Source organism: Phascolarctos cinereus, unplaced genomic scaffold, assembly GCF_003287225.1.
Source record: "Phascolarctos cinereus isolate Bilbo 61053 unplaced genomic scaffold, phaCin_HiC Scaffold_4;HRSCAF=312, whole genome shotgun sequence".
NCBI classification, from domain to species: Eukaryota; Metazoa; Chordata; class Mammalia; order Diprotodontia; family Phascolarctidae; genus Phascolarctos; species Phascolarctos cinereus.
This window is the reverse complement of record NW_027555847.1, coordinates 293,680,340-293,707,105: the sequence shown is the minus strand read 5'-3', so window position 1 is coordinate 293,707,105 and position 26,766 is coordinate 293,680,340. Positions and strand designations below refer to the sequence as shown.

The 26,766-nt window shown below is 38.5% G+C and overlaps 1 protein-coding gene across 5 annotated transcripts in view; it reads right to left on the bottom strand.

The window, feature by feature from the left end:
• MCTP1 (multiple C2 and transmembrane domain containing 1) overlaps positions 1 to 26,766 on the bottom strand; it is a 498,591-nt gene that overhangs the window by 350,808 nt on the left and 121,017 nt on the right. For all 5 annotated transcript variants that reach the window (XM_078153123.1, XM_078153125.1, XM_078153124.1 and 2 more), the window contains exon 3: positions 1,783 to 1,925. In XM_078153123.1, the coding sequence (XP_078009249.1) occupies positions 1,783 to 1,925 (143 nt within the window). The remainder of the gene's footprint in view (positions 1 to 1,782; positions 1,926 to 26,766) is intronic.

Genomic DNA, 26,766 nt, shown 5'->3' with positions numbered 1-26,766 from the left:
TATATGTGTGTGTGTGTGTGTGTGTATGTATATATATATGCATACACACACATACACACACACACACACACACACACACACACACACACACACACACACGTATGTATGAATCATCTTCTCTCCCCTAAGAGGCTGATGGCACAGGAATTCCCCTGCCTTAGGTAAAAGGCTATTCCCCTGAACTCTTGAAATTGCATTTGCTGAATTTTTGGTGCTACCCAGAATATTCTCCTGTTATTGCTAGAAGGCTGTATCTCTGCTCACACTATTGAAGAAATGCCCCTTTCTACCCAAGAAGCTAGTATTGCTGAATTTTTACCACTTTGCCAGGGGCCATCTCTAGTCATCCTGACTTGTGTCTTGCCACTGGACTCCAATGACTGTGGAAGAGACAGTGAGGCTGGTGACTTTGCACAGTCCTGCCTCACTTAAATCTAATTCACTTGCAAGCAAGACATTGCCTTCCTGATGTCATTGGTTCTCTTGAAGAATGAAGGACAAACAACAACAAACTACTTGTCTACCTGGTTCTCCTCTTCACACCTTCTATCAGCTAAAGAGAGTATGGGTCTTTCCCTCTCTCTCCCCTTCCTGGACGGGAATTCTCTTCTTGGGACTGGTGGGCCTAAGATTACATTCATTTCACAATGACCTTTGCCCTGAGGCAACCATTAATGCCTTCTACTCTGGAGAACTACTCTCACTTGGGACTAAGACCCAGGACCCTGCTGCATTCTGGTTTGTCCTCCACATAGGGAAAAAAAGAGAAAAGAAAAAGCCTAAAAGAGAGGAAATGCCACTGTTTTCTTCCTACTGCTACCCCTGTTACTGTCTGGCTTTATAATATTTTTAGTGTATGTAAGTAGAAGCATTGTTGACCATCACTGCTAATGGAAAATACAGGAAAATCCTTCTTTATGATTCTTATTCTTCCTCCACCCCCTTGAGATGGTAAGTTTTTTGATGACAGAGACTATGTTGTTTTTCATTTTTGTATCTGCTGCCTTGCACCAAACAGACATCTAATAAACATTTGTTGAGTTGATGTAGTGCACAATTCTGTATGACTGGAGGATTTGACCACAGAATAATTCAATTTGATCCAATCTTACCCTCTCTAATTCAGTTCAATTTTTGGATAAGAATGTACCAACTCCCTTCTACCTATCCACATTCTTTCCTAAACTCATAAACAATAGGCAAGTCAATAACAGCTCAAGCCCAAGCTTCTATGGCTTATTGTTTAGGTTTTATTGCTTAGAATGAGTATAAATAGCAATTGTTTTCTCTTCTGGCCAGAAACTCAGATGGATTTCCCATCCCAGATTGATATTATTGTGATGGTAAATTGGGCCATCTTTTGTCTCAATTCTTACCTAGCCCTTAATCATTGAATAAGCATAGCCTCAGATAAACTGAAACCAAGAAAAATCCATAATTTAGAAATGCTAAGGTCACCCACTGCATCTCTGGCTATTGCCAGTCATCTTCACTTTTGTCTCGCCACTGGACTTCAATGACTTAGGAGGAGAGAGTGAGGCTGACGACTTTTTGTAAGCTCTGCCTCACTTAATATCCAATAAACGGGCAAGTCAAGACCTCATCCTCACAATGTCATTGGTTCTCTTTGAGAATGAAGGATGAACAACAAGTAGGCAAAAAGATACACATGGTACAGAGAACCTCCTCTAGTGAACATTCTTTTTAGGTAGAGAAGACAGCTTTAATGAGCAAGCATCTCTATGTTAGCTTCCATTAGAATGAAAGAAAAAAGTAGCTTACCTTTATATACAGAGGCTCTCTCGGTTGATCAATAAGAATGCAAGCTTTTTCCTCCCAAACAGGATTGAGATTCTTGTGTATTATTTTACTTCTAAAAACTTCTTTTCCTCCAATTTTGAACTTCACGTATGGATCACTTGTCCCTGTGTAGAAAGAGGCACATTGATCCATGTTAATTACGCTATTACGCAAACAAGAATGGTGGCTCCAATCAAAATGTTTAACAGAAGATCATGAAGAACATCATATGAGAAAAACAAGACTCCAGGATCTTCTGTCTTGTTTCCTCACAAAAGGAAAAATCAGTCAACATATTTTGATATCTGGACAAATTCTATCTTCTTTATAGGGAAACTCTGTCCTAGTATGAATAATTATAACAGTAATAACAAGGTTTTCTACACTGAGCTATTTAATTCAAGTACTGACAATAATAATATAAGTTAACATAGATAGATAGATAGATAGATAGATAGATAGATAGATAGATAGTATATTCCTTTGATATTTGCAAAACAGTTTGCAGATAACATCTCATTGATATAATCCTCACAACAGTCCTAAGAGGTAGGTGCAATTACTAGCTTCATTTTACTGATGCGAAAACTTAAGGCTGAGAGATTGTCCCCTGCCCAGAGTCAATCCCACTATTAACTGTCTGAGGTAGGATTTAAATTCAAGTTTTCCCAAGCCCTACACTCTACCCACTAAGGCACTCAGATGCCTCTATCTTCTAATTGAGTGCAATTCATTCGTTGATTTTAGTAGTCTTATATTTGTGGCTGAAACATTATACTTTTTAAGTGCACTTAGGGAAAATGAATCCCATATTGATTCTCAACTCCACTGTGAGTAATAATACTATTTTCTCTCCAAGATTTTTTAAACATTAGAATGTTGGGAAGGGAATAGAAATAATAGAATTTTCAAAAACAAACATAAGGCTAAAAATCTGTGTGAATTAAGTCTATTTTACCTCATCTATGTCCTAACCCTGTCTTGGGTAGATGAATCCAGACCAAAGAGAAAAGAATAGCTCACAAAACCACTTTATTTACCATCAGGCAATCTGGAGTTTAGTTTCTGCTTTACTTCTAGGTAGCTGTGTGATCTTAGGTATGTCCCTTAATCTCGCTGGGTCTCAGTTTGCATCACCATACTCACCCAGTTCACAGACTTGGAGCCATTTTTGACCCTTCCTTCTTAATAGCTACTGATACTAGCTAACAGTTATATAGTGCTTACTATGTTCCAGGCACCATGTTAAGTTATTTACAATTATTGTTTCATTTAAGCATTTTTCAACCCTGGGAGGTAGGTGCTATTATTATCCCCATTTTATAGATGAGGAAGCTGAGGCAGAGGTTAAGTGACCTGTCCAGGATTGAAGAAGTCTAGGACTTTTGGGGTGCTGCTGGAACCCCACAATTGCGGTACCGGGCCCTGTCTGAAAGAATTCAACTCAAATCTTCTTCAGCCAGTGGAAAAGTTTATTAGTGATAAAACATTTAGGGCCAGGTGACGCCATAAGGACGAACGGGCATGAGAGGTTCTCAGCCTTTTGAACATGAGATTCTCAGCCCTGAATGAGGGCCAGGGTAGATCTTATATACTTTGGGTGACCAGGGAAAGGTCTGGGAAAATGGTCTGGGAAAAGGGTCAGGGTGAGAATTCCCAGAGACTGGAATGTCTAAGAGATTGAATAGACAATGGGAATTGATAATGAAGGAACTGAAAGGTATCTGAATGAGATTAAAAGGTGGGCTAAGGCTTTCAAAGGCAGATGAGGGGCTGGGGCCTGTAGACAAGGGGAGGCAGATTCCCTTCCGGGCAAGGGGTGAAGACCTGGGCTTGGGCCACACCCCATCAGGATGACACAGCTAGTAAGTGTCTAAGGCTGGATTTGAACTCAGGTCTTCCTGACTCCTGGCCCAGTGTAATACCTAGTTGACCCTTTCATTAGATTGTGAATTCCTTGAGAGCAGGGAATGTCTTATGTCTGTTGTTTTTTTTTTAATCTCCACTGCTTAGCAGAGTGCCTGGTACATAGTAGACATTTAAGAAATGTTTATTGATTGACTGATTCCTTTTTCCTCACCCTACCCACATCTAATCAACTGCCAAGTCTAGTTGATTTTACCTTCACATTTCTGCCTACTTGCTATTCTCTCCATTAGTTCTCATCAGTTATCAATTAGAATATTTTAATAGTCTCTTAATTGGTCTCCTAGCCTCCAACATCTTTCCCCTCTGATCTATCATTTACATAGCTGTCAAATTAAGCATGAGTCTGACCATGCTATTCCTCTGCTCAAAAACCTTCAGTGGCTCCTTATTGTCTCTGGAGTAAACTATAATCTCTTGCTTATGGAACTTAAAGTCTTCCATGATATGATTTTGGTCTATCTTTCCACACTTGATATAACTCCCCTTTATATACTCTACATGCTAGTCAAACTGGCCTGTTTGCTTTTCTCTGAACTCATTATTCAAACCCCAGCCTCCATGCCTTTGCCCAGTTTGTTGCCATGCCTGGAAGTTCTTGCCACTTATAATCTTAGAAACTTTTTTTAACCACTCCTCAATATGAACTTCCAAGGAAATCAAAGAAAGCAAGCTAGGTAACACAGTAAACAGAGTATGAGGCCTTGAGTCAGGAAGACCTGAGTTCAAATTTAGCCTCAGATACTTTCCAACTATGAAGGCTATACAGCCTTCACAGAGAATGTATATGTGTGTATATGACTATACATGACATATATGTGTGTGTGTATATATATATATACACACACACACATACATACATATGTACATATACACACATGTGAGATAGGGCATCCATGTAGAGATGTCCAGCAAGTCACTGGTTATCCAGGTTTCGAGATGAATATCCTTTATCTCTATTATCCATTTATCTATCTGCCTCAGTTATCTTAACTATAAAATGAGGAGAATAACAGCAACTACCACCCAGGGTTGTGAGGATCAAGTGTGATAATCCTTGCAAAGTGCACAGTTCTTAGCACATAGTAGACACTTAATAATCATTTGTTCCCTTTCCACTCTCATATGCCAAAATATTTATAGTAGCACTGTTTTATGGTAAAATAGCAAACATTTCACAGGAAGCATAAGGACTTGAAAAGTATGGCTATTTGGGGGACAAATAGCCTTACATACTTCTACAGTCTTTGACGGTCTCATTACAAAAAGAGTTATATATAATAATGACTTTGCAGTATCAAGAAAAACTTAAAATACATTCACTGGAGAGAAGCAGTTAAAACTTTTGGCAGTTAGGTGAAGCAATGGATGAAGTACTGGGCTTGGAGTTAGGAAAACCTGACCTCAAACCCAGCTCAGATACTTGCTAATCATATGACCTTGGGAATACAAGCTCACTCTGCTTCAGCTTCTTCATCTGTAAAATGGGGATAACAATAATAGCTCCCAGGGTTATTGTGAGGATTAAATAAGACAGTAAGTATAAAGAGCATTGCATACTTTGAAGTATTATTTAGATAAATGTTTCTTTCTTCTACTTCTTCCTATTCTTTCTCTTCCTCCTCCTCCCTTCCTACTCCTCCTTCTTCCTCCTCTTCATTCTTCCTCCTCTCCATTCTTTCCTCTCTTTCCTTGGCCTCCTACTCTTGTTGCTTATTATTCTTTTAGGAAGATTTCTACAAAATGGTTTATCTGCATTTTTAAAAAAACTCTTAATGCTTAAATGAAACTGCTTATCACCTGAGAAGGCTGGTTGACGGAGGCATTATTATAACATAGTAACTGCTTTTATATACTCTTTAGTTAGACATTCTTAGCTTCCTGGACCTGGTACACTGGAGCCGTAGCCTTCAAAAGACACCTCCTGGTGGAGAGATGGGAGACTACAGGAGAGGAATGAGGCATGTTTTTTCACACATGGCCAATGTGTTGATTTCTTTTAATTGACAATTTACTTGTTCCAAGGGAGTTTTTTGCAGAGAGGACGAATCGCTGGGAAATGACAGCAACATTTTTAAAACAACAAAATATATATTTTTTTAAATCTAGAACACTAGATTATTTTAGGAATGACCTTTTTTCCCCTTTTGCTGCTATGCCTTTAATTTTACTGTTTTTTTTTTTTTGTGTGAAATCAACATCCTTCCCTGATGGTATCTTGGAAATTATGTTGGATTTATAGTAAAAGAGCCTGGCTTAGAATCCAGCTATTCCACTGGATTCTATTACTTGTATGACCTTGTGCAACTCAAGTGATCTCTCTGGGCCTCAGTTTCTTCATCTGTAAAATGAAGGGGTTAGAATTAATTCCTTAGAGATAATTCATAAATTACCTCTAAACTCACTTCCATTTCTAGCTCTATGGACCTATGATCCCTAAGGTATGATCCAGACATTCCTAGTTTTTACTTAAGGCATGGATTTTTTTTTAAATTTTTAAATAAGTAATTATTTCTACAAGGGCATTTAAAAAAAACTAATATGGCCAAAAAAAGCAATATTCAATTCAAGTTGAAAATGTTGGCATTAAAAAAAGCGTCATCTGACAAATTAAAAAAGTTAAGGTATTTTAATAGATGGTGCCTTTTTTTTTATTATAGCTCTACTTTTAATGCAAGATAGTAAGTATTCTGCTACATTAAACAGTTAGCCATGAGAAATAATATATCATAATCTGCCTATGAGAGGTTGCTGCAATTTTCTGCCCACTTCTCAATAACATGCTCCTAATTACCTATCCTTAGATTGCTCCTACCTCCACAAGGTAGGAGGAGGTAGGAAGAACCACAAAAAGAATGATATAGTTCCACAAGAGCCACGTAAAGCTGCAAGGATGTCGCAGAAAAGTAGGTTCAATATCTGTAGGCTTGTTTCTGGTATCCTGTCCCTGTTGCAGAGTCTCCTTACCTGGATCCTGATATCTTATTGCTCCAACTGTTCTCCCTGAATTCTGGACAAGACCCTTGTCCTGATGTCTACTAATTCTTCAGCCCAGTGCTTCATCATGGTCCCTGGTGAGCCATGAATGTAAGCTCTGGAAACACCCACAAAGATGAAAACGCATCAAGCTTGGGCCTGTGATTGACTGTATGTCTGTTGTCTGAGAACTAGCTTAGGATGGGAGAAACCTGCAAGATGATGAACTTATAGGCTACCATAGTTCTTGAAGGCCACCTAATGAGTTAATCTAAGAGCTTTAGCATGGGTTGAGTTGATGTGTGAAAGGCTCCACATATACTTTACCAAACAAACAGGACGTTAGTACCCCTTCCAGGCTATCCTCACTTAGATCCAAATTATGAAAACTGGCTATAATTGTCTCTGTTCAAATAGCAAAGTAACCACAGTAATAACTAGGTGCAATGCATTACATTAGGTTTCAGCAGGAGAGATGAAATAAATTGAAAGCCATGGTCCTGCCCTAAGGACTCCTTTTGTATTGTACAAGGAGCTGTCTACACTCTATACCTCTCATCCACATCTCTACTCCTCCTAACGTGGCTTCCAGCCTCACCACTCAATTGAAACTGCTGTCTCCCAAGTTAACAATCATCACAACTGCTAATCCATTGACTTTTCCTCAGTCTTCATTCTACTTCAACTCTTCTGTAGCTTTATATCACATCCCTTCTGGACATTTTCTCCTCCCCCGGCTTATGTGGCACTGCTTTCTTTTTCATCCCCCTCCTTTATCTCTGACCATCCGCTCTCTGTGTTCTTTACTAGACCATGGACTCCTGATGCTATTCATTAAGCATGGGAATAGCCTCAAGGCATTGTCTCGGGCTGTCTTCTGTCTACATGCTCCCTTTGGGTGATCTCACTAGTGCCTCACCCTAGGCTCAGTTATCGCTCTTATCCAGATAATTCCCAAATCTAGACATCCTAATTTCTGTCCTCAACTCTACATCTTCATTAACAAAGGACTCCTGGACTAACGTCTCAGGCAACCCAAACTCAACCTATCCAAAACAGAACTCATCATGTTCCACACAAAATCTACCCTTTCCCCAAACCTCCCTATTTCTGCCAGAGACAACACCCCAGTCACTTAAGTTTACATCCACCATCGACTCTCCCATTATCAGATCTGCTGTAATGTCTTATCAATTCAACTTCTATCACATCTGTATTCATTCCCTCCTCTCTCCCTTCATGTGACTACTAACTTGGTCCACGCCCTCACTACATTTTGCCTGGATTACTGCAATACTACTTCTATAACTGGGCTTTCTGTTTCTAAATCTCTTGTTCCTCCAATCCATCCATTATACCACTGCCAAGTCGCTATCCCTAAAACACATATCTACACACTGTTCCCTTACTCTTCAATGGCTCCCTATTACCTCAAGAATAAAATACAAAATCTTTAGCCTGGCATTTGCAGCCTTTATAATCTGATTCCTAATGACTTTCCTCCTTATTTTATATTACCCCTTTCATGTAAGTGATGTTACTATCAAACAAACCTATTAGTTGTTGCCCATACACAACATTTCATCTTTTACCTGTTTCTTTGCTCAGGCTGTCTGTCTCCATATTCAGCCTGTTCTGGTTCCCTTCCTCCACACCTTAGAATCCCTCACTTCCTTCACAGCATAGCTGAGGAACAATCTCCTCAACACGAGCTTTCCTGGTACATTTCTGCCTGTCTCACCCTCTCTAAGTGTCTTCTGTTTCTTGAATTACTTTGTATTACATGCTGTTTACTTATTTGTGCTTATGTTTTATCCTCCTAGCAGAATATAGTCTCCTTTTGAGGGCATGTACTTGTTTGTTTATTTGAGGGGGTCTTTATATCACTAGTGTCTAAGGCAATGCATTATGCATGTTGTTCTTTGGTTGCTTGTCAGTCATGTCCAACTCTATATGACCCCATTTCTTGGCAAAGATACCGGAGTGGTTTGCTATTTCCTTCTCTAGCTCATTTTACAGATGAGGAAACTGAGGCAAACAGGGTTAAGTGATTTGCCCAGAGTCACTCTGCCACTAAGTATCTGAAGCCAGATTTGTACTCAGAAAGGTGAGTCTTTTTGACTCCAGGACCAGCACTCTTATCTATTGCACCACCTAGCACAGATGATTTTTAACAAATTTTGGTCAAATTTGTTAATCTAGGGAGATGAACATATACAGATGAAAAAAGTCTTGGGATCACCTACCAAAATAAGCCACACAAGTACAAACTGATAGAATTTGTGGTTGAGTTGGCTGGAGCTTAGCGCTAATGAGGCCAAATGACAGATTCAATTAAAAACCTTGGCCAGCTATCCCCCAGATACATTTCACTGAATCACAAAATGAACTGGGCTAGATACTGCAACTGGCTCAGTACAATTCCATAACAACTAGTGGAAAACACCTCCAAGCGAACGCTCTGCTCCATGTGGGTCATTCATGTCAATTTATCATCATGACTTCCTTATTTAATACTGCAGAATGGAATTTGATAAATTCTTCCTTCTAAAGCACTTCCTGCGACAGATCTCTGTGTTCTATTTTTAATTTTTATTAAATTTTTACTTGAACAAAGTCTACCTTATTTTAAGTCCCCTTTCAAGCTCTCAATCTTACAACTTGGACTGGCTTGGCTCCTTTATCATTTTAGGGGTTTCCTTTTGAAATAACCTCTCTTTGTTTTCTAGATAGAGACCTGGAACCAGAGCTGGAAAGAAACAGGGTGGGGCAACCAGGAATCCATCTTAAGGCCCAGAAAAAGTACTTAATAAATGTTTGGTGACTGATTTCATAAATGTTTTAATTGAGCACCTACTTTTTGAGTTTATTTTTTTGGTTTGGACCTGTGATTTCTCTGATGAATGGAACTTCCCAAATTCCTTCCAATACAGATAAGCACTCTTTTTCAATTTATGGCCTTAGAACGTTGTTGGGAGGGCCACTAGGTCAAAGTGATTTGCCCATGTTTATCCTTCTAGGAAGTGTAAGAGGCAGGTTGGAATCCAAGTCATCCAGACTTTGAGGATGATTCTTTAACCACAATACCAAAGTATATCTACTCTCACTGACTTAGCAAGATTAATTAGTCAAAACAGGAAGCTACCAGGCCTCATGAATAAAACACAACTGCCAATACAGTGACCAACACCCCCCCCAACAGTCTACAAGTCAACAAGAATTTATTAAGCACCTACTATGTGCTGGGCAAAAGATATCCCTTGCCCTCAAAGAACTCACAGTCTATTAGGAGAAATATAATACAAACAGCTATGTGCAAACAAGGTATGTCCAGGACAAATTGGAGATAATGTACATAGCGAAAGCCCTAGCATTAAGGAAAATCAGGAAAGGCTTCTTATAGAAGATGGGGTTTTAGCTGGGATCTGAAACCAGGAGATGGAGATGATGAAAGAGAATTCAAGGAATAAAGGACACTCAGTAAAAATGCAAAGTCAAGAGATGGAGCACCTTGTGAATGTAACAGCAAGGAGGCCGGTGTCACTGGATTGCAGAGTGCATGATGGAGAGTAAGGTGTAAGAAGACTGCAAAGGTAGGAGAGGGCCAGGTTGTAAAAGGATTTGAATACTAAAAGTAGGATTTTATATTTGATCCTGGAGGCATTAGGGACAACTGAAGTTTATTGAACAGAAGGGTGAGGGTGACATATTTTAGGAAGATCAATTTGACAGCTGAGTGGATGATGGACTATCCTGGGGGGAGACTTGAGCCAGGGAGAACAACCAGAAGCCTACTGCAATAATCCTGGAATTTGGTGATGAAAGCATGCACCAGTGTGGTGGCATTGTCAGAGGAGAGAACTTGTCTTAATTATCTTGTATTATTTTTCCATCATAAATCACATTTAATTTTAGGATACATTTTTTGTGCTGCTTGCCCCAGGGACCCATATTTCTAGTAACAACTATTCTTTTTAAAAATTCAACTGATTTAAGTTGATTAAAGAATGCAAGAACCAATGATTTTTAAAAGAATGTAACATAGAAATAGCACTGAATTTGCAATCAGAAGACTTCAGTTAAGACTTCTGCCAATCACTTAACATCTGTGGGCCATGGTTTTCTCATTATCACCCTAGTGTTTCATTATTTCCAAGATTAATGACTTGAACTTTTATACTACTTTGTAGTTTTAGAAGCATTTCACACAACGGACAGAGCACTGGATTTAGAGAAAGGAAGGCCTCAGTTCAAATCCTGACACCAGCTGTGTGACCCTGAGGTATGTTAGTTAAAATTAGTGAGCTGCAGTTTCCCTCTCTGAAAAATAGGGGAATTAATAGCACTATCTCAAAGGGTTATGGTGAGGATGGAATGAGATAACAGACATAAAGTTCTCTGCAAACCATAAAGCATTCTATTAAACCTGATTTATTATTATTATTAATGCAGTTAAAGATAATTAGATTCAGAATGAAACTCAGAAATGATATGGTTTAACCTCCACATTGTATAGATGTCAAACCTGAGGCATGTGGAGACTCAATGATTGGGTCTAGAACAGGGGTAGGGAACCTGCCCACACATGGCCACATGTGGCCTCAAGGCTGCAGGTTCTCTACCTCTAGTCTAGAATAAAGTTGACTGCTTGTCCCATACTAGATTAGATTTTAGATGTCTATTAGGAAGTATGGATTACATCAAACGGTAGAACTGTTTGTAATTGGCATACTATCGAATTTAAAGTGGTAAAAATGATGGACAACTTATATTTTACAAAAGCAAAGGAAAAAAACACCATACTCCTTTGCTTTGGGGTTTCTCTATTCAAACATCAGTAGCCCTGGCCATCGAGGCCTTCTCAGATGCAATATTTTATTTCACCACAAGATGGAGCTAGCATGTATCAAATTATTTTATGGCATCCTCTGGCTCCAAACCAAAGTTTGAGGAGCACACTTTCTACCCTGAAGGATTCTCTGTGGATTTAATTTTTTTTTAATAGATGGGCATTTTAATTATCTGTGTTGGTTGTTATACTATTATTTTCACCAAAGTAAAAATCTTTCATCGCTAAGAGAGAAAATGGGAGAATAACAGACTAAAGCAGGCTGTGTTGTAAGGTAGAAATGCCAGCGAAAGAGATCTCTTACTTAATTGGCACAAACTTCCAATGCAACCTTTACTCTCTCATTTTCTCTCAATTTTACTTCAGGATTTTTTCAAAATGTTTTTGATTTTGCCTCAGCTTCACAATTCGGTGCTCTAACTACCTACTCTGTACCAGGTATTAGGGATTTAAAGGCAAAAAAAAAAAAAATAAAACAGTTCTCAACACCAAACAGCCTACATTCTATCAGGGAAGACAACATGTGCGTGTATAGGCATATACAAAACAGATACAAGGTGATTTGGGAAAGAGGGCACAAGCACATGGTAAAATCAGGAACAGCCTCATGCCAAAGAAGATGCTTCTTGAGCTGAGTCTCAAAGAAAATTAAGTATTGAAAGACACAGAAATGAGGAGGAAGTGGATTCTAGGAATGACAGACAGCTAATACAAGAGTATGAAGATAGGAAATGGAAAAGAAGTAATGTGTATTAATTCTGGAAAGGAGTATTAGAACCACGTTTTGAAGGAGTTTAATGAGAAGGGGAGTGACATGATCAGATCTGAGTTTCAGGAAAATCACTTTGGCAGCTGTGTGGAGGATGAATTGAAGAGGTTTGAAGCAGGGAGGTCACCGAAATAATCTAGGTGAGAAGTGATGACCAAGGGGCCTGTGAGCTGGAGTGGTGGCTGTATGGGTGGAGACAAGAGAATGGTTGGAAAAAATGCTCTGTAGGTAAAAAATACAAGATGTGGCAACTGCCTGGCTATATGGGAATGAGAGTGATGGGTCAAAAATGACACTGAGGTTATGAACCTGTTGACTAGAATGATGGCAGTGATTGCAACAAAGACAGAGATTTCAAAGAGGGGAGAGTTATGGGAGAAGATAAAGAGTTATATTTGGACATGTTGAGTTTGAAATGCTGTGGGACATCCTGATTCAAAACATCCTTCAAAAACTCCAGAGTTTTGCTATAAGTCATATTACCTGGAATACCCTGAATAGAAAAGTTAGTTGTTTGCTATTTGTATTTTGTCCTGAACCCAAAGAACATGAACCCAAATTTGTTATCAAAAATAACAAATAATAAATCCACTAGATGTTGTAATGATTGTATCATAAAGCACAATATGTAAACACATCGTTTTTCCTGAAGGCAAGCTACTTGTAAATTTAAACTTTATACAATCCATTAGTCTTCATGTAACTTAATTCAACTTTCAGAACTAAACTTTTCCTCAAGCAGGTTGATGCTTTTTGTGGGAGCAATGAACATTGTATACACAAGATGGCAGCCTCCCTTCTTGTAGGAATAGTAGAATATGATTCAAACAGAACATTAGGTGGATTAAGAACAGAAATAGCCATCTACTCCATTTGTAGATGTTGCTTCAAGTTAAATGAGTTGACTCTTTGTCAAAATTGAATCATGTTCAATCAGAACATGATGTATTAAAACAAAGGAATGGATGCTCAAAGCAGTGAATGATGCTCATCAGATAAATATAAAAGCTTCCTATTTACATACATATGCTGTCCAATCCTAATAAAGCCCAGAGTGTAACTGGTAGACTAATGCTTTTCTCCCCCCCCAATTTATTTATTTATTTTTAGTTTTCATCATTTGCTTCCACAAGATTTTGAGTTCCAAATTTTCTATTTATCCCTACCCTCCCCCCACCCCATGACAGCATGCATTCTGATTACCCCTTCCCCCAATCTGCTCTCCCTTCTATCACCTCCTTTCTCTTATCTCCTTCCCCTTCTATTTTACTGTAGGGTAAGTTAGATTTCTTTTCTTTTTGACTAGGAAATGGGGTTAAGTGACTTGCCCAAGGTCACACAGCTAGTTATGTCTTATGTGTCTGAGGCCAAATTTGAACTCAGGTCCTCCTGCATTCAGGGCTGGTGCTCTATCCACTGAGCCACCTAGCTGCCCCAAAGTTAGATTTCTATACCCCGCTGCCTGTGTATCTTATTTCCCAGCTGCATGTAGAAACAATTATTAACATTCATTTTTAAAACTTTGAGTTCCAAATTCTCTCCTCTCCTCCCTTCCCACTCACCCTCATTGAGAAGGCAAGCAATTTGATATAGGTTATACATATGCAGTCATGCAAAACACTTCCATAATAATCATGTTGTGAAAGACTAACTGTATTTTCCTCCATTCTATCCTGCCCCCCTATTTATTCTATTCTCTCTTTTGTCCCTGTCCCTCCTCAAAAAATGTTTGCTTCTGATTACCCCCTCCTCCAATCTGCTCTCCCTTCCATCACCCCTCCCTTTCTTATCCCTTTCTCCCCTACTTTCCTGTAGGGTAAGATAAATTTCCATACCCAATTGAGTGTGTATGTTATTTCCTCCTTAAGCCAAATCTGATGATAGTAAAGTTCACTCATTCCCTCTCACCTCCCCCCTCTTCCCTTCTCTGTAAAAGCTTTATTTGCCTCTTTTATGTGAGATAATTTACCCCATTCTACCTCTCCTTTTCTCCTTCTCCCAGTGCATTCCTCTCTCACCCCTTAATTTTATTTTTTAGATACCATCCCTTCATATTCAACTTACCTTGTGTGCCATCTATCCATCTATCTATCTATCTATCTATCTATCTATCTATCTATCTATCTATCTACATACCCTCCAATGATCCTAATAATGAGAAAGGTCTCATGAGTTACAAATATCATCTTTCCATGTAGGAATATAAACAGTTCAACTTTAATAAGTCCCTTACGATTTCTCTTTCCTGTTTACCTTTTCATGCTTCTCTTGAGTCTTGTATCTGAAAGTCAATTTTCTATTTGTCTCTGGCTTCTCAAGAATGCATTAAACTCCTCTACATCATTGAATGTCAATTTCTCCCCCTCATTACACTCAGTTTTGCTGGGTAGGTGATTCTTGGTTTTAATCCTAGCTCCTTTGACGTCCAGAATATCACATTCCAAGCCCTCCGGTCTTTTAATTTAGAAGCTGCTAAATCTTGTGTTATCTTGATTTTGTTTCCACAATACTTGAATTGTTTCTTTCTAGCTGCTTGCAATACTTTCTCCTTGACCTGGGAACTCTGGAATTTGGCTACAATATTCCTAGGAGTTTTCCTTTTGCGATCTCTCTCAGGAGGTGATCAGTGAATTCTTTCAATTTCTATTTTACCCTCTGGTTCTAGAATATCAAGGCAGTCTTCCTTGACAATATCTTGAAAGATGATATCTAGGCTCTTTTTTTTTGTTGATCATGACTTTCAGGTAGTCCAATAATTTTAAAATTATCTCTTCTGGGGGCAGCTAGGTGGTACAGTAGATAGAGCACAGGCCTTGGAGTCAGGAGGACCTGAGTTCAAATCTAACCTCAGACACTTGACTCTTACTAGTTGGGTCACCCTGGGCAGGTCACTTAACCCTGAATGCCCCACCAAAAAGCAAAATAAATAAGTAAATAAATAAATTAAAATAAAATTATCTCTCCTGGATTTTCAAGTCAGTTGTTTTTCCAATGAGATACTTCACATTGTTTTCTATTTTTTTTTCATTCTTTTGGTTTTGTTTTATAGTTTCTTGATTGCTCATAGAGTCATTAGCTCCCAGTTGCTCCATTCTCATTTTTAAGGAATTATTTTCTTCAGTGAGCATTTGGACCTCTTTTCCATTTGGCAAATTCTGCTTTTGAAGGCATTCTTCTCCTCATTAGCTTTTTGGACCTCTTTTGCCATTTGGGTTAGGCTATTTTTTAAGGTGTTATTTTCTTCAATATTTTTTTAGGTCTCCTTTAGCAAGCTGTTGACTCATTTTTCATGATTTTCTTGCATCATTCTCATTTCTATTCCCAATTTTTCCTCTACTTCTCTTACCCAACTTTCAAAATCCTTTTTGAGCTCTTCCATAGCCTGAGACCAATTCATATTTTCTTGCAGGCTTTGGATGCAGGATCTTCGATTTTGTTGTCTTCTTCAGATTATATGTTTTGATCTTCCTTGTCACAAAAGTAAGATTCTATAGTCTGAGTTTTTTCCCTCTGTTTCCTGGTGTTCCCAGCCAGTTACTTGACTTTGTAACTCTTTGTTAAGATAGGTTCTGCTTCCAGTGTGGAGGGTGTACTGCCCCAAGCTGTGCAGCTGTTTTTAGAGATACTTCTAGGGACCTAAGTTTTCAGTTCTTCCAAGGTGGTATGATCTAAGGAGAGGTGTTTACAACTTTCCTGGCCAGTGTTCTAATCTGTGAGTGACCACAAGCACTCTTTTCTGCTTGGAACTGTGAGGAGGATTTCCTCTCCATTGCTGCCACAAGCTCTGCTATTCTAGTGGTCCTCCTGCCCCAGGCCTGCCACCCAGGAACGGGACCCAGATACAAGCATGGGCAATGCAAGAGATTCCTGCCTCAGTACCAGCAAAGAGATCCCTGCAATCCCCCTCTGATCAGCTGCTCAATTCCCCTACTGCCTACAGCTCTAGAAGCAGCTGCTACCACTGTGGATACCACCCTGAGGCTACGCTAGGGTCAAGGCTGGACCGCACTCATCTGTCACCAAGGTTTGACAGACCTTTCCCAGTGAACTTCTAAGTTATCATTGGCATTTGTGGGTTGAGAAGTCTGGAAACTTCCACAGCTGCCCATGATTCAGCCCCCTGAGGCCCACTCAGGGTTTGTTGGGCCCTATCTTAGCCAGCGTGGCCCAAGCTGAACTGTGTTCGTCTCTCAGCCAGGAACAACAGACCTTTCCCGTTGACCATTCAAGTTATCTTGGGCCAAAAATGTGTTTCATTCTGTCTTTTTGTGGGCTCTTCTGCTCCAGAACTTTTTAGAGTCACTTTTTACAGATATTTGGAGGGGTTTGGGGGAGAGCTCAAGAGAGTCCCTGCTTTTACTCTGCCATCTTGGCTCTGCCCAGACTGATGTTTTTTAAGAGCACTATGTCTAATAATATAATGCATTTGGTTCAAAGAACATCACCACAAAGATATTTAAACCTCTGTCAATTGAAGAGTATCAACAATCAGACTTACAGCTTTTATTGAATTCTGCAATTTTCCTAATTGTTTATAAGTGTATGCATGTGTTTGTAATAAATGTATACAAACACACATATTTTTGTAAAATATAGTCGTTGCTTTTTACATAAGAAGAAAAATTCAGAAGAAGCCTGCTGAAACTGGAGATTTATTCTGTGTAAATGGTTCTGTAGTCTCATTAATGTGGACATTTCCTCCAATTATGTAGAGTGCAGCCCATCCATGCCTGTCCATCTTTTGTACCTCTTGTCCATGCCCAACATTAGGTTCATTACAATGGTCCACTCAACAAGCTGGGGACCTTCTTTAATGTCTCCTCCTAAGGCAAGAATATCAGAGGACCACTCAGGCTTATCACAGTCATCCCTTGTGCTTGCCATGTGATCAGTCCATCTTCTGTCCATATACTCAGACTGACAACAATTAGTCAACAAATATTTAAGCCAATTAACATTTCAATCATCATTTATTAAGCCCTTACAACATGGCTGGAGCTTGGGGAGACAAAAATGAAAAAAAGAAAGGCAGCCCTTGCCTCCAAGGAGCTTGCAATCTAATGGGTGAAGACAAAGCACAAAAGGAAGCTGAAAATCAGGGGCCGAGGAAGGGCATGTCCGTGGAGAAACCAGCCAGATGAAGAATGAGGAAATGCCTGAAGTGAACTCTCTCCTTAAATGAAAGCTAGGAATTCATGGCCCTACCTTCCAGAGAGGCAAAATGTGGGAATGAGGTAGAATACCAAGTCTGATTGATGAAACCTTACAGAAGATTTGGTTATCCCAATAATGAGTTTCCTGGAGCAACATTGGACAAGTAAGTCAGAGAAGTCTCAAGATAGTGCAGCCAGGTGAGGAATGAGGAGATGCATGTTATTATTATTTATGTGCATATTATATGCCAGGTCCTCAGCTGAGTGCTGAGGATACCAGGAAAAACAAAAACAGTCTTTGCCCTGAAGGAGCTTACATGATAATAGAGGAGGCAATACACAAATAGTGAGGTACCCAGAAGATGTGTAAGAGTGGAGCAAAGGCACTTTACAGAGAAAGGCACTAGGTTCAGGGGGAGCAAGGAAAAGCCTTCTGTAAGACACAGCCTTTGAGCGGAGTCTTGAAGGGGTCGTAAGAAGCATTTGGACTTCACGACAAATAATTCTATACTGCATCTTTAGGTGTAAGTTCTCTCCCATTATCACTGCTTATCTGTGACCTGAAACAATGCAAACACTAAACATCTAAACAAATAAAGCCGTGTTTCTCTCAACCTCTCTGTTCTTCTCTCTCTCTCTCTCTCTCTCTCTCTCTCTCTCTCTCTCTCTCTCTCTCTCTCTCTCTCTCTCTCTCTCTTCCCCTCTCCCTTTCAATCCGTACAACTTATTAAAACTTTGGCTACAGGACATAATGATATTAATAGGCAAAGCCTCTGCTGAAATGCTCCTTCAGTGCCATGCCATGGAAGTGGCCAGTTCTAGCAGGTTCTACCAAGCTTAAAAGGCTGTCAGTATGGTTTTAGTAATGGGTGATAACTATTGTCTGAGGACAAGCTTAGCTAAACTCAAGGAGGCATCACCCGTTGGCTGCAGGGCAATGATTTTTTGAACACAGAAACTCTGAAGACCATTGACATGAAGGGAATACCTAACATCAGTGAAATTACATATCTGTGAAGAATATAAGGTATTTTTTGTTAATGTTCAGTCATGTCCAACTCTTCCTGAATCCATTTGGGATTTTCTTGGCAAAGATAGGAGTAATTTGCCATTTCCTTCTCCAGCTCATTTTACAGATGAGGAAACTGAGGTAAACAGGGTTAAGTGACTTGCCCAAGGTCACACAGCTAAGTGGCAGAAGCCAGATTTGAACTCAGGAAGATGTGTCTTCCAGACTCCAGGTCTAGCTTTGTGCCACCTAGCTGCCATATAAGGCACAATATAACTTTTTAAAAAATGGTCTGTGAATTTATATGAAACTTGCTTTCATACAGAATGTTAATGGAATGGGAGAATCAGTTTTACTATTCATGTTAACTGAAAGTTAGCTTATTTGACATATTTTCAAAGATATATATATGTATATTACATATACACATATATACACACACACACACATATACATACACATACTTTCATGAGTCAGGAGGCACTCTAGACTCAAGCAATTCAACCTCAGAGTTGCTTTCTCAACAACTTCTAATTATGTAGAAATTTTAAGAGGATTTAAATCTATACTAATCCTATAAAATATCCCAGGAGTAGCAGCTTAAAGAAAAAAATCTCAATGTTAGCTTGTTCAGTTGCTGTTTTTATCCTTCTCATAAAAGCTGAGTACAGAATGTGTAAAGGGTAAGAATTTCTGTTAGAGTCTGGATAAATGCCATTTAACTCCATACTCATGCACATATGGTATGACAATAGGAGGCATCTGAATATATTTTCCAATTAGCTATTAGAAGCTTATGTGAATTACAGTGTGGAAGGAGGAGTGTTAAGTTACTTATTTTCACCTTATTCAAAATAACTACCACTACCAAACTAGTGTACATATTGGTTTTTTAAAAAGTATTTGTTATTAAATAATATATAGAGCTTTTCATTTTAGAATATAAAAAAATTTCTGCTTGGTACATTACAAAATGTAGACATACAATTACATACTGTTTTTCTCTAGATTATATATGTGTCTGTGGTAGATCTTATAGAAGAAATAGTAACAGAGAGTTGGTAAAGTTGTATAAATCTAGTATTTATTCTCAACCTATGTTGTAATTTTCTACAGTGGAAACAAATCTTCCTGTTTGTGTTGATATGTGTGAAATACTTCAACATGCAAAAAATTATAAATTTGACAAAAACTGTAGGTTAATTAAGACAATCATTGCTCTGAATAATTTAAAGACAACAGTACATCAGAAGTAGCAGATTCCACATTGACTTTCACATTGACACTTGTTACGATGGATAAAATCCAGACCTAGTCACCCTCTGGGAAAATAAAACCTAGGAAGGTTCAAAACATGAGCAGGGCATACAGTCACATATATGTAATATGGATAATATAGGCCACTAAGTGGAGAAGTGGACAGAGCTGTCAGGAAGAAGTGAACTCTAACACTTCCTCTAATCATATTAGATATGTGATGCTGGCAAGTCACTGAACCTCTCTACCTCAGTTTTACAATTAATCTGTAAGATAAGGACTATAACAGCACCTATCTCATAGGGTTTTTATGAAGATCAAATGGGATAACATAAGCAAAGCACTTTGCAGAAACTTACAGCATATTACAGGGATGTCACAAAAGTCTTGGTGCAATTTTACACTTTAATAGCTAAGCTTTAAAAACTAAGACTTTGGGAGCCATTATTATAACATTAATTATTATTAATTACATTGTTATTATCATATATTTAAAAGGTTTTGAAGTTTGCCTTAAGACTCACATTCCAAGCAAAATAAGTAGATAAAAAAGAATGAAAAATACAACAATGTTCTAAAAAGCAAATGACAATTTAAATCCTTTAACAAACTGTGCTTGAGGGACATAATCACTGCAGCTAATTTGGCACTTTAAGATTTACAAAGTGTTTTATACCCATTACCCCAACTGAATTTCACAACAATCCTTAGAGGAAGGAGTTAGAGGCATCATTTTACAGAAGGTGTTAGAGGTACCACTTTGCACAAAAGGAAACTGAGGCTTAGAGTACTTAGATGGACATGGTCGCACAGTAGTAAGTGCTAGAGACAGGGCTCAAACCAGAGCCTCAGCTGATCAGGTCTAATATGCTTCACACTCCAGCAAATTGCCCTGAATATGGCCAAATCACTCAAGATAAGATTTTTTTAATGTCATCCATGTCACCTCTTCAAAAGTTATGTAAGTTTATGTAGTTAACAAAACCAATGCTAACACAAAAATCTTCCTGAGACTAGTGAGGTTGGCTGTCTATTTCTCTTGGGCTAGCTAGGAAAAAAATGTCCTACCATGCTACCCACACTGCCCAAACATGAAGAACTAACCACTGACTTTTACTTGTAGTTGCAAATGTTTTTTTTGATTCAGCCTCACAGACGGAAATGAGGGGTTCCCAGAAAAAGACTAACAGGCAGCAGCGTCACACACAGCGTCCCCCACTAGGCCATGGTAGCCATACAAAGCTCACGATTATGAGTGTTTTAAGTTCAGGGAGCACGTGACACCCAAGATCTCAGGGGGAATTAGTAGATCAGCTTAGACTAACATGCAGATCTTTCAACTCTTCTCCCAGCCTTTACATTCCACTATGCTCCATCAATAACTCAACACTGAAATAAAATGGTGCACTCAGGCCCTTTGAAGGCACATGGGGTTACACTAAAACCTCTCAGACTATTCATTCATATTAGTAGTTTTGTCTCCTTTTTCTATTTAACTCTATCAGCTACCATTTCTTCCGCAGATAATATATCCAGTTCCTAACTGTATTTTCATTTTTAGAATATAATATTTCTAGTTTACATACAACTGTCTGACCTGAGGGCAAAGTCCGGCGAGCTTTGTGGATCTTATCTGTCATTCATGGTATTTTTTTGGGGGAGGCAGTGAGGCAATCAGGGTTAAGTGACTTGCCCAGGGTCACACAGCCAGTAAGTGTCAAGTATCTGAGGCTGAATTTGAATTCAGGTCCTCCTGACTTCAGGGCTGTTGCTCTATTCACTGCACCACTTAGCTGCCCCATTTAAAGTCTTCGTTTTGTTTTCTTTTGTTTTTTTAGGCAATTGGGGTTAAGTGACTTGCCCAGGGTCACATAGCTAGTATGTGTCAAGTGTTTGGTCTGAGGCTGGATTTGAACTCAGGTCCTCCTGACTTCAGGGCTGGTGCTCTATCCACTGCGCCACCTAACTGCCCCCCATTTAAAGTCTTATTAAAAGCCTGTCAAGAGCAGAAGATAGGATTATAAAGTTAGAAATGGAAGGGACTACAGATGCCATCCCCTCTAACCTCCTCATTTGACTGATGAGGAGCTGAGGCTCAAAGTGGTTCAAATGACTTGCTCAGGGCCACCTGGCTAGTCTGTGTAAGATGCAACATTTGAACCTCTGTCTTCCCGATTCCAAGGCCGACGCTCATCTACTCCGCTACCCTGCCTCTCTGCTCATTCACAGTCCTTTTAACCTTACTTTTGAGTTCACAGCTGGATTCTGAAGGACACATTTTCAGAAGCATCACCTTTAAATAAGAGGAAACATTACTTTAGAAGGAAAGAATACCATTCCATGACACTTGACTGAATTGGATTGGTGAATTCCACTCATTTGGGCAGCTAGGTGGCACAGTGGATAGAGTGCCAGGCCAGGAGTCAGGGCAACTCATTTTCCTGAGTTCAAATCTGGCCTTCAACACTCGTTAGCTGTGTGACTCTAAGAAAGTTACTTAACCCTGTTTGCCTCGATTCCTCATCAAATGAACTGGAAAAGGAAATGGCAAACCACTACAGTACATTTTCTAAGAAAACCCCAAATGGGATCATTAAGAGTCAGAGATGACTAAAACGAACGAACCACAACAAGAAGGTGAATTGACAAGCAAAAAGGTAAAAGAAGGAAAACATCAATTTACACACCAGGCTCCCACGTTGTACAGTTCTGTGAAATTTATACAACATGCTCCCTTTAAGCCCAACAGGCTTAAAAGTAAGATTTAGATTACCTTTAGGGCAATATGATTCAGGATGGCTTAGTAGAACATGGAATAGTTAAGACAATGCAAAGTAAAACCTTAAGCTAAAACATAAAGGGAAATATTCGGGTTGGGTTAGAGTGTGGCTTCTTAACTTGGGGTGTATTAACTTTTTAAAAAATATATATTTTGATACCTATATCTCATTATAATTGAACATTATAACTGAACACAGTGCTTGGAACATAGTAGGAGTTTAAAAAAAATATTTGTTGAGGGGCTGACTCCAAATGGGTTATTATATCTTAGACCTCTTACTCAGTACAAAACAGAAATTTTACCAGCAAATCATTATCCTTGGGGCTTAATAAGACATAAAGTTTGGGGTCAAAATCTTGAGAGGAAAAAGCAACACTTTTTGGGACATAGCTCTGCAAATGTGAACTGAGTTGCAGGCAAGGAGAGGAAGGAAAAGACCAGCAGGAGAGCTTGCTTCCCACCTGGCATATTTTTCTCAACAGGTGTTCCCCAAGTCTGTTCATTCTTTGTGTACACATATTTACATGTGTTTCTCTCTCTTTTTAAAAAATTCTTACCTGTGAATTTTTATTCAGCATATGTTCATAGAGAAAGACCTTCCTGTTACTGTCTATACCAACTAACCAATTATAACAACATAAAAGTAATATTCCACCCACTGAAAAAATGAACGTCAGAATTTTAGATCCCAGCTGGTCAATGGGAATATATAACATTTGCTAAATTAAAGATCAGAGAAAGATGATAAAACAATTAAGGCCAATTTCTCTTTTAAGTTTTTTATTTGTAACATGATATGTTGCTTTTCTCATATGTGGCAGTGCCAGATTCTTAGGAACAGAGTCCTAAATGCAGTTCATTATGGATAGCATACAGACCACCAACTTTGTGTTTGTACACACATGAAAAGGATACAAGGAGACATGTGCTAAATGACTCTAAAACCAGCTGGGTCTTAATGTTGGTTCTAGTACTGAGAAATGAGGTAGCACCCATAACAGTCCTGGGAAACTAGCCTGGCTGAGTGAGAGGCCCATGGGAATTAGGGCTAGCCTCGTTTTATACTCCAGAAAACAAAGGGAACTAGAGCCCTTTAAAAATGCCCTAATCTATGTTAAGCAGAGTCCAGGCAGCTCTGACTACAATAATCATGAGTAAGCTGGATCCCCAGAGGCTTGTCAATTTTCTTGGGTATTTAGAGAATGTACTTATGGAATCATTAATTAGTTTAACTTTGTTTATGTGTACTCTCTTCCCACTTTGACTTAGTTTATCCAGACTTTATCACTATATACATATAGTAACATTATATAAAATACAAATAAACTAAATGCTTTGAAGAATTCCCTTCCAGTCCCTATGCATATTTTCTCCTCTCCAATTGAAATACAATGAGGGTGGCATAAAAAGAAGCTGTAGGGTTGAGGGGGAATGGTAATTTTATATATACACATATATATGTACACATATACATACATACACATATGCATGTATATATACACTAAAAAGCTTTGTGAAGATAATCCCATTACCAGTTTTCTGTTGTTATTATGGCATGTATGGGTGGGAAGAATTCTATTTACTCCCAGGCAATAATTAATAAATATTTTAATTTAACAAGTAATTTAAAAGTAAATTAATTATTTTAAAAATTGACTGGGCAATAATCTGTCAAATGCAGTAGCTATTTTAAGGAAAGCTCAGATTAGATATTATCTCCCCATGGAGCAGAAGGGCAAAAGGTCTCTTGATGCTGAAATTCAGTTCAAATACAGACTGCCTCAAAGGTCAGAGATGCTCTAGGCTGTCTCACTTATTCTAAACCTCTCAAACCTGTTCACCATGCCAGACTAGATTCCAGCTCACCAGGGTATGCTTTACTCATTAATTCTGATAGGCTAGTTATCCTAGCTAGATTTTTGATAGACAGTAGGTATGTACAATGGGACTGTCATTCATCCCTTCATGCTCATCATTAATTAAACGATATGTCATTTGGCTACCTTACAAGAGTTCTGAATATTCCTGAAATTTACCTCTGCTTGATGTAGTTTCTTCATTTTGACATCAAATCTAGGCAACAAGCATTTATTATGCACTTATTATGTACCAGGCACTTTGTAAGCTCTGGAAATACAAATACAAGTAGAAAGAAATCTTGTCCCCACCCTCAAATTCTAATGGAATAAGGGGGTTCAGAATGGCAATGAAGGTTCCAGTTCTGAACACATAGTAAAGTCTTTAGTCCCAAATACAGCCTGGAGAAAACACATTTGGCCTGAGCCTTACCCTTAACATGGAGGTTCTGGGACAAACCAGCCAGAGAAAGAAGCTGTAGGGGCAAAGGGTACTTTCCATGTGAGAAGTAATCTAGGGGTAGAGTTTCACTCTACCTAAGATAGTGGTTCTATGCCATGATAGAGAAAGTCTTATGGAGATATTAATAATGGCTAACATTTATATAGTGCTTATTATATGCCAGGCACTGTGCTAAGCACTTTACAATTTTTCTCTCATTTGATTCTCACAACAACCCTGGGAGGTAGGTATTATTATTCCCATTTTACAGATGGGGAAATTGAGGCAAACAGAGGTTAAATGACTTCTCCTGGGTCATACAGAGAGGAAATATCTGAGGCTAGATTTGAACTCACATCTTCCTAACTCCAGGCCTAGCACTCTGTCCACTGCAAAACCTAGCTGTCTCAAGACCAGTCAGAACTACAAACCAGAGAGGAATTCAGAGCAATATGTTGAAATCAAAGGCAGCCCCACACTGGTATTTGTCTGTACTTTGAGTTAAGAAGATGAGGATTCCCCTGTTTCAACTGATGTCTCTTTGGCACTGAATGACCTTTGTGTGGCTAAGTCAATTTACCTCTTTGAGACTTAGATAACTTCTTAGTCTCCAGACCATTTTAATTATACAAACCTATTGGTGGGGGCCAGGGCTAACTTGGGCCAGTCCCCTTATAGTTTAGGTCCTATATTATAATAACAGTGCTTTTTAGCTGTATGGACTGAAGACTACAGCCAACACCATCTTCCTCTTCGCAGAGCAGCCATTCAGAAAAAAGCAAAAAAATAAAGAAACAAAAAACCTTCAAGTTTATTTAAAGCAGTGAAAGAAAATGGAAAGGAACAGCAAAGAAACTTACTGAAAATGTTGGTTGGTTCATTACCTTAAGAATCAAGTTCAATTGCATAAGGTTAAAATTACTGGAGAGGTGATCAGCGCAGATAACAATATGGCAGCTAGACAGCCTATTATTCTGAAGAAAATAATAAAAGGTGGATATACTGATCAAAAAAGTCTTATTGTTGACAGAAAAAAATGTATTCTGGAAAAGGATGCTTTTAGAACTTACATTTCTATGAAAGGAAAAAATCCAAATAAGATTTAAAGTATCTAAGATTGCCATTAGATACAAATAGGTATGTATATGTAAAATTATGCTATACATACTTCTATTTATCAGTTCTTTTTCTGGATGCAGATTGTATACTTCTTCATCTGTTCTTTATAGTTATTTGGTTATTTATAAGAGCCAAAAAGCTTATTCACTCAAAGTGATTCTTAAAACAATATTACTGTTACTGTATACAATGTTCTCTTGGTTCTGCTCATTTTGTTCTTCATTATTTTGTGCAAGTCTTTCCATGTTTTTCTAAAATCACTGAGCTCATCATTTCTTGTACACAGTAGTATTCCATCATAATCATATATCACAACTTGTTCAGTAGGAAGAAAAAAAAGAGAGAAAAAGAAATTTACATGATAATTTTGTTGAGTTGTGCATAGTAGATTTGCAGTTTCATGTAGTCATGACTTTTTTTTATTGTACCATGTTATAGAAATGATTGTTTTATTCCACAAATTAAAAATAAAATAAAAAAGTATCTAAGATTGCCTAATGCTTTTAGTGGGAGGTAATACAGAAGGGGATTTTAAATTAAAGACAATGCATGTTTGTCTCCAACTGTGCTTTGACAGGCTACAATCATTGATAGCTTCTGGTCCTTTCGTGGTCAAATAAGAAAGCCTGGGTGATTAAAACTGTTTTTGAAGATTGGTTTTTTAGTTATTTTAGCTCAGTTGTTGAAATATTGCAAGGACAACAATATCTGTTTAAATTAGCCTTATTGATTTTAGATAATGCCCCAAGTCATCCAACTCTACGTGTTTCCCTGTGTGAGAATATGAGTGTGCAAATTCTCCAAGATGGTAGATAAAGCTCTATGTAT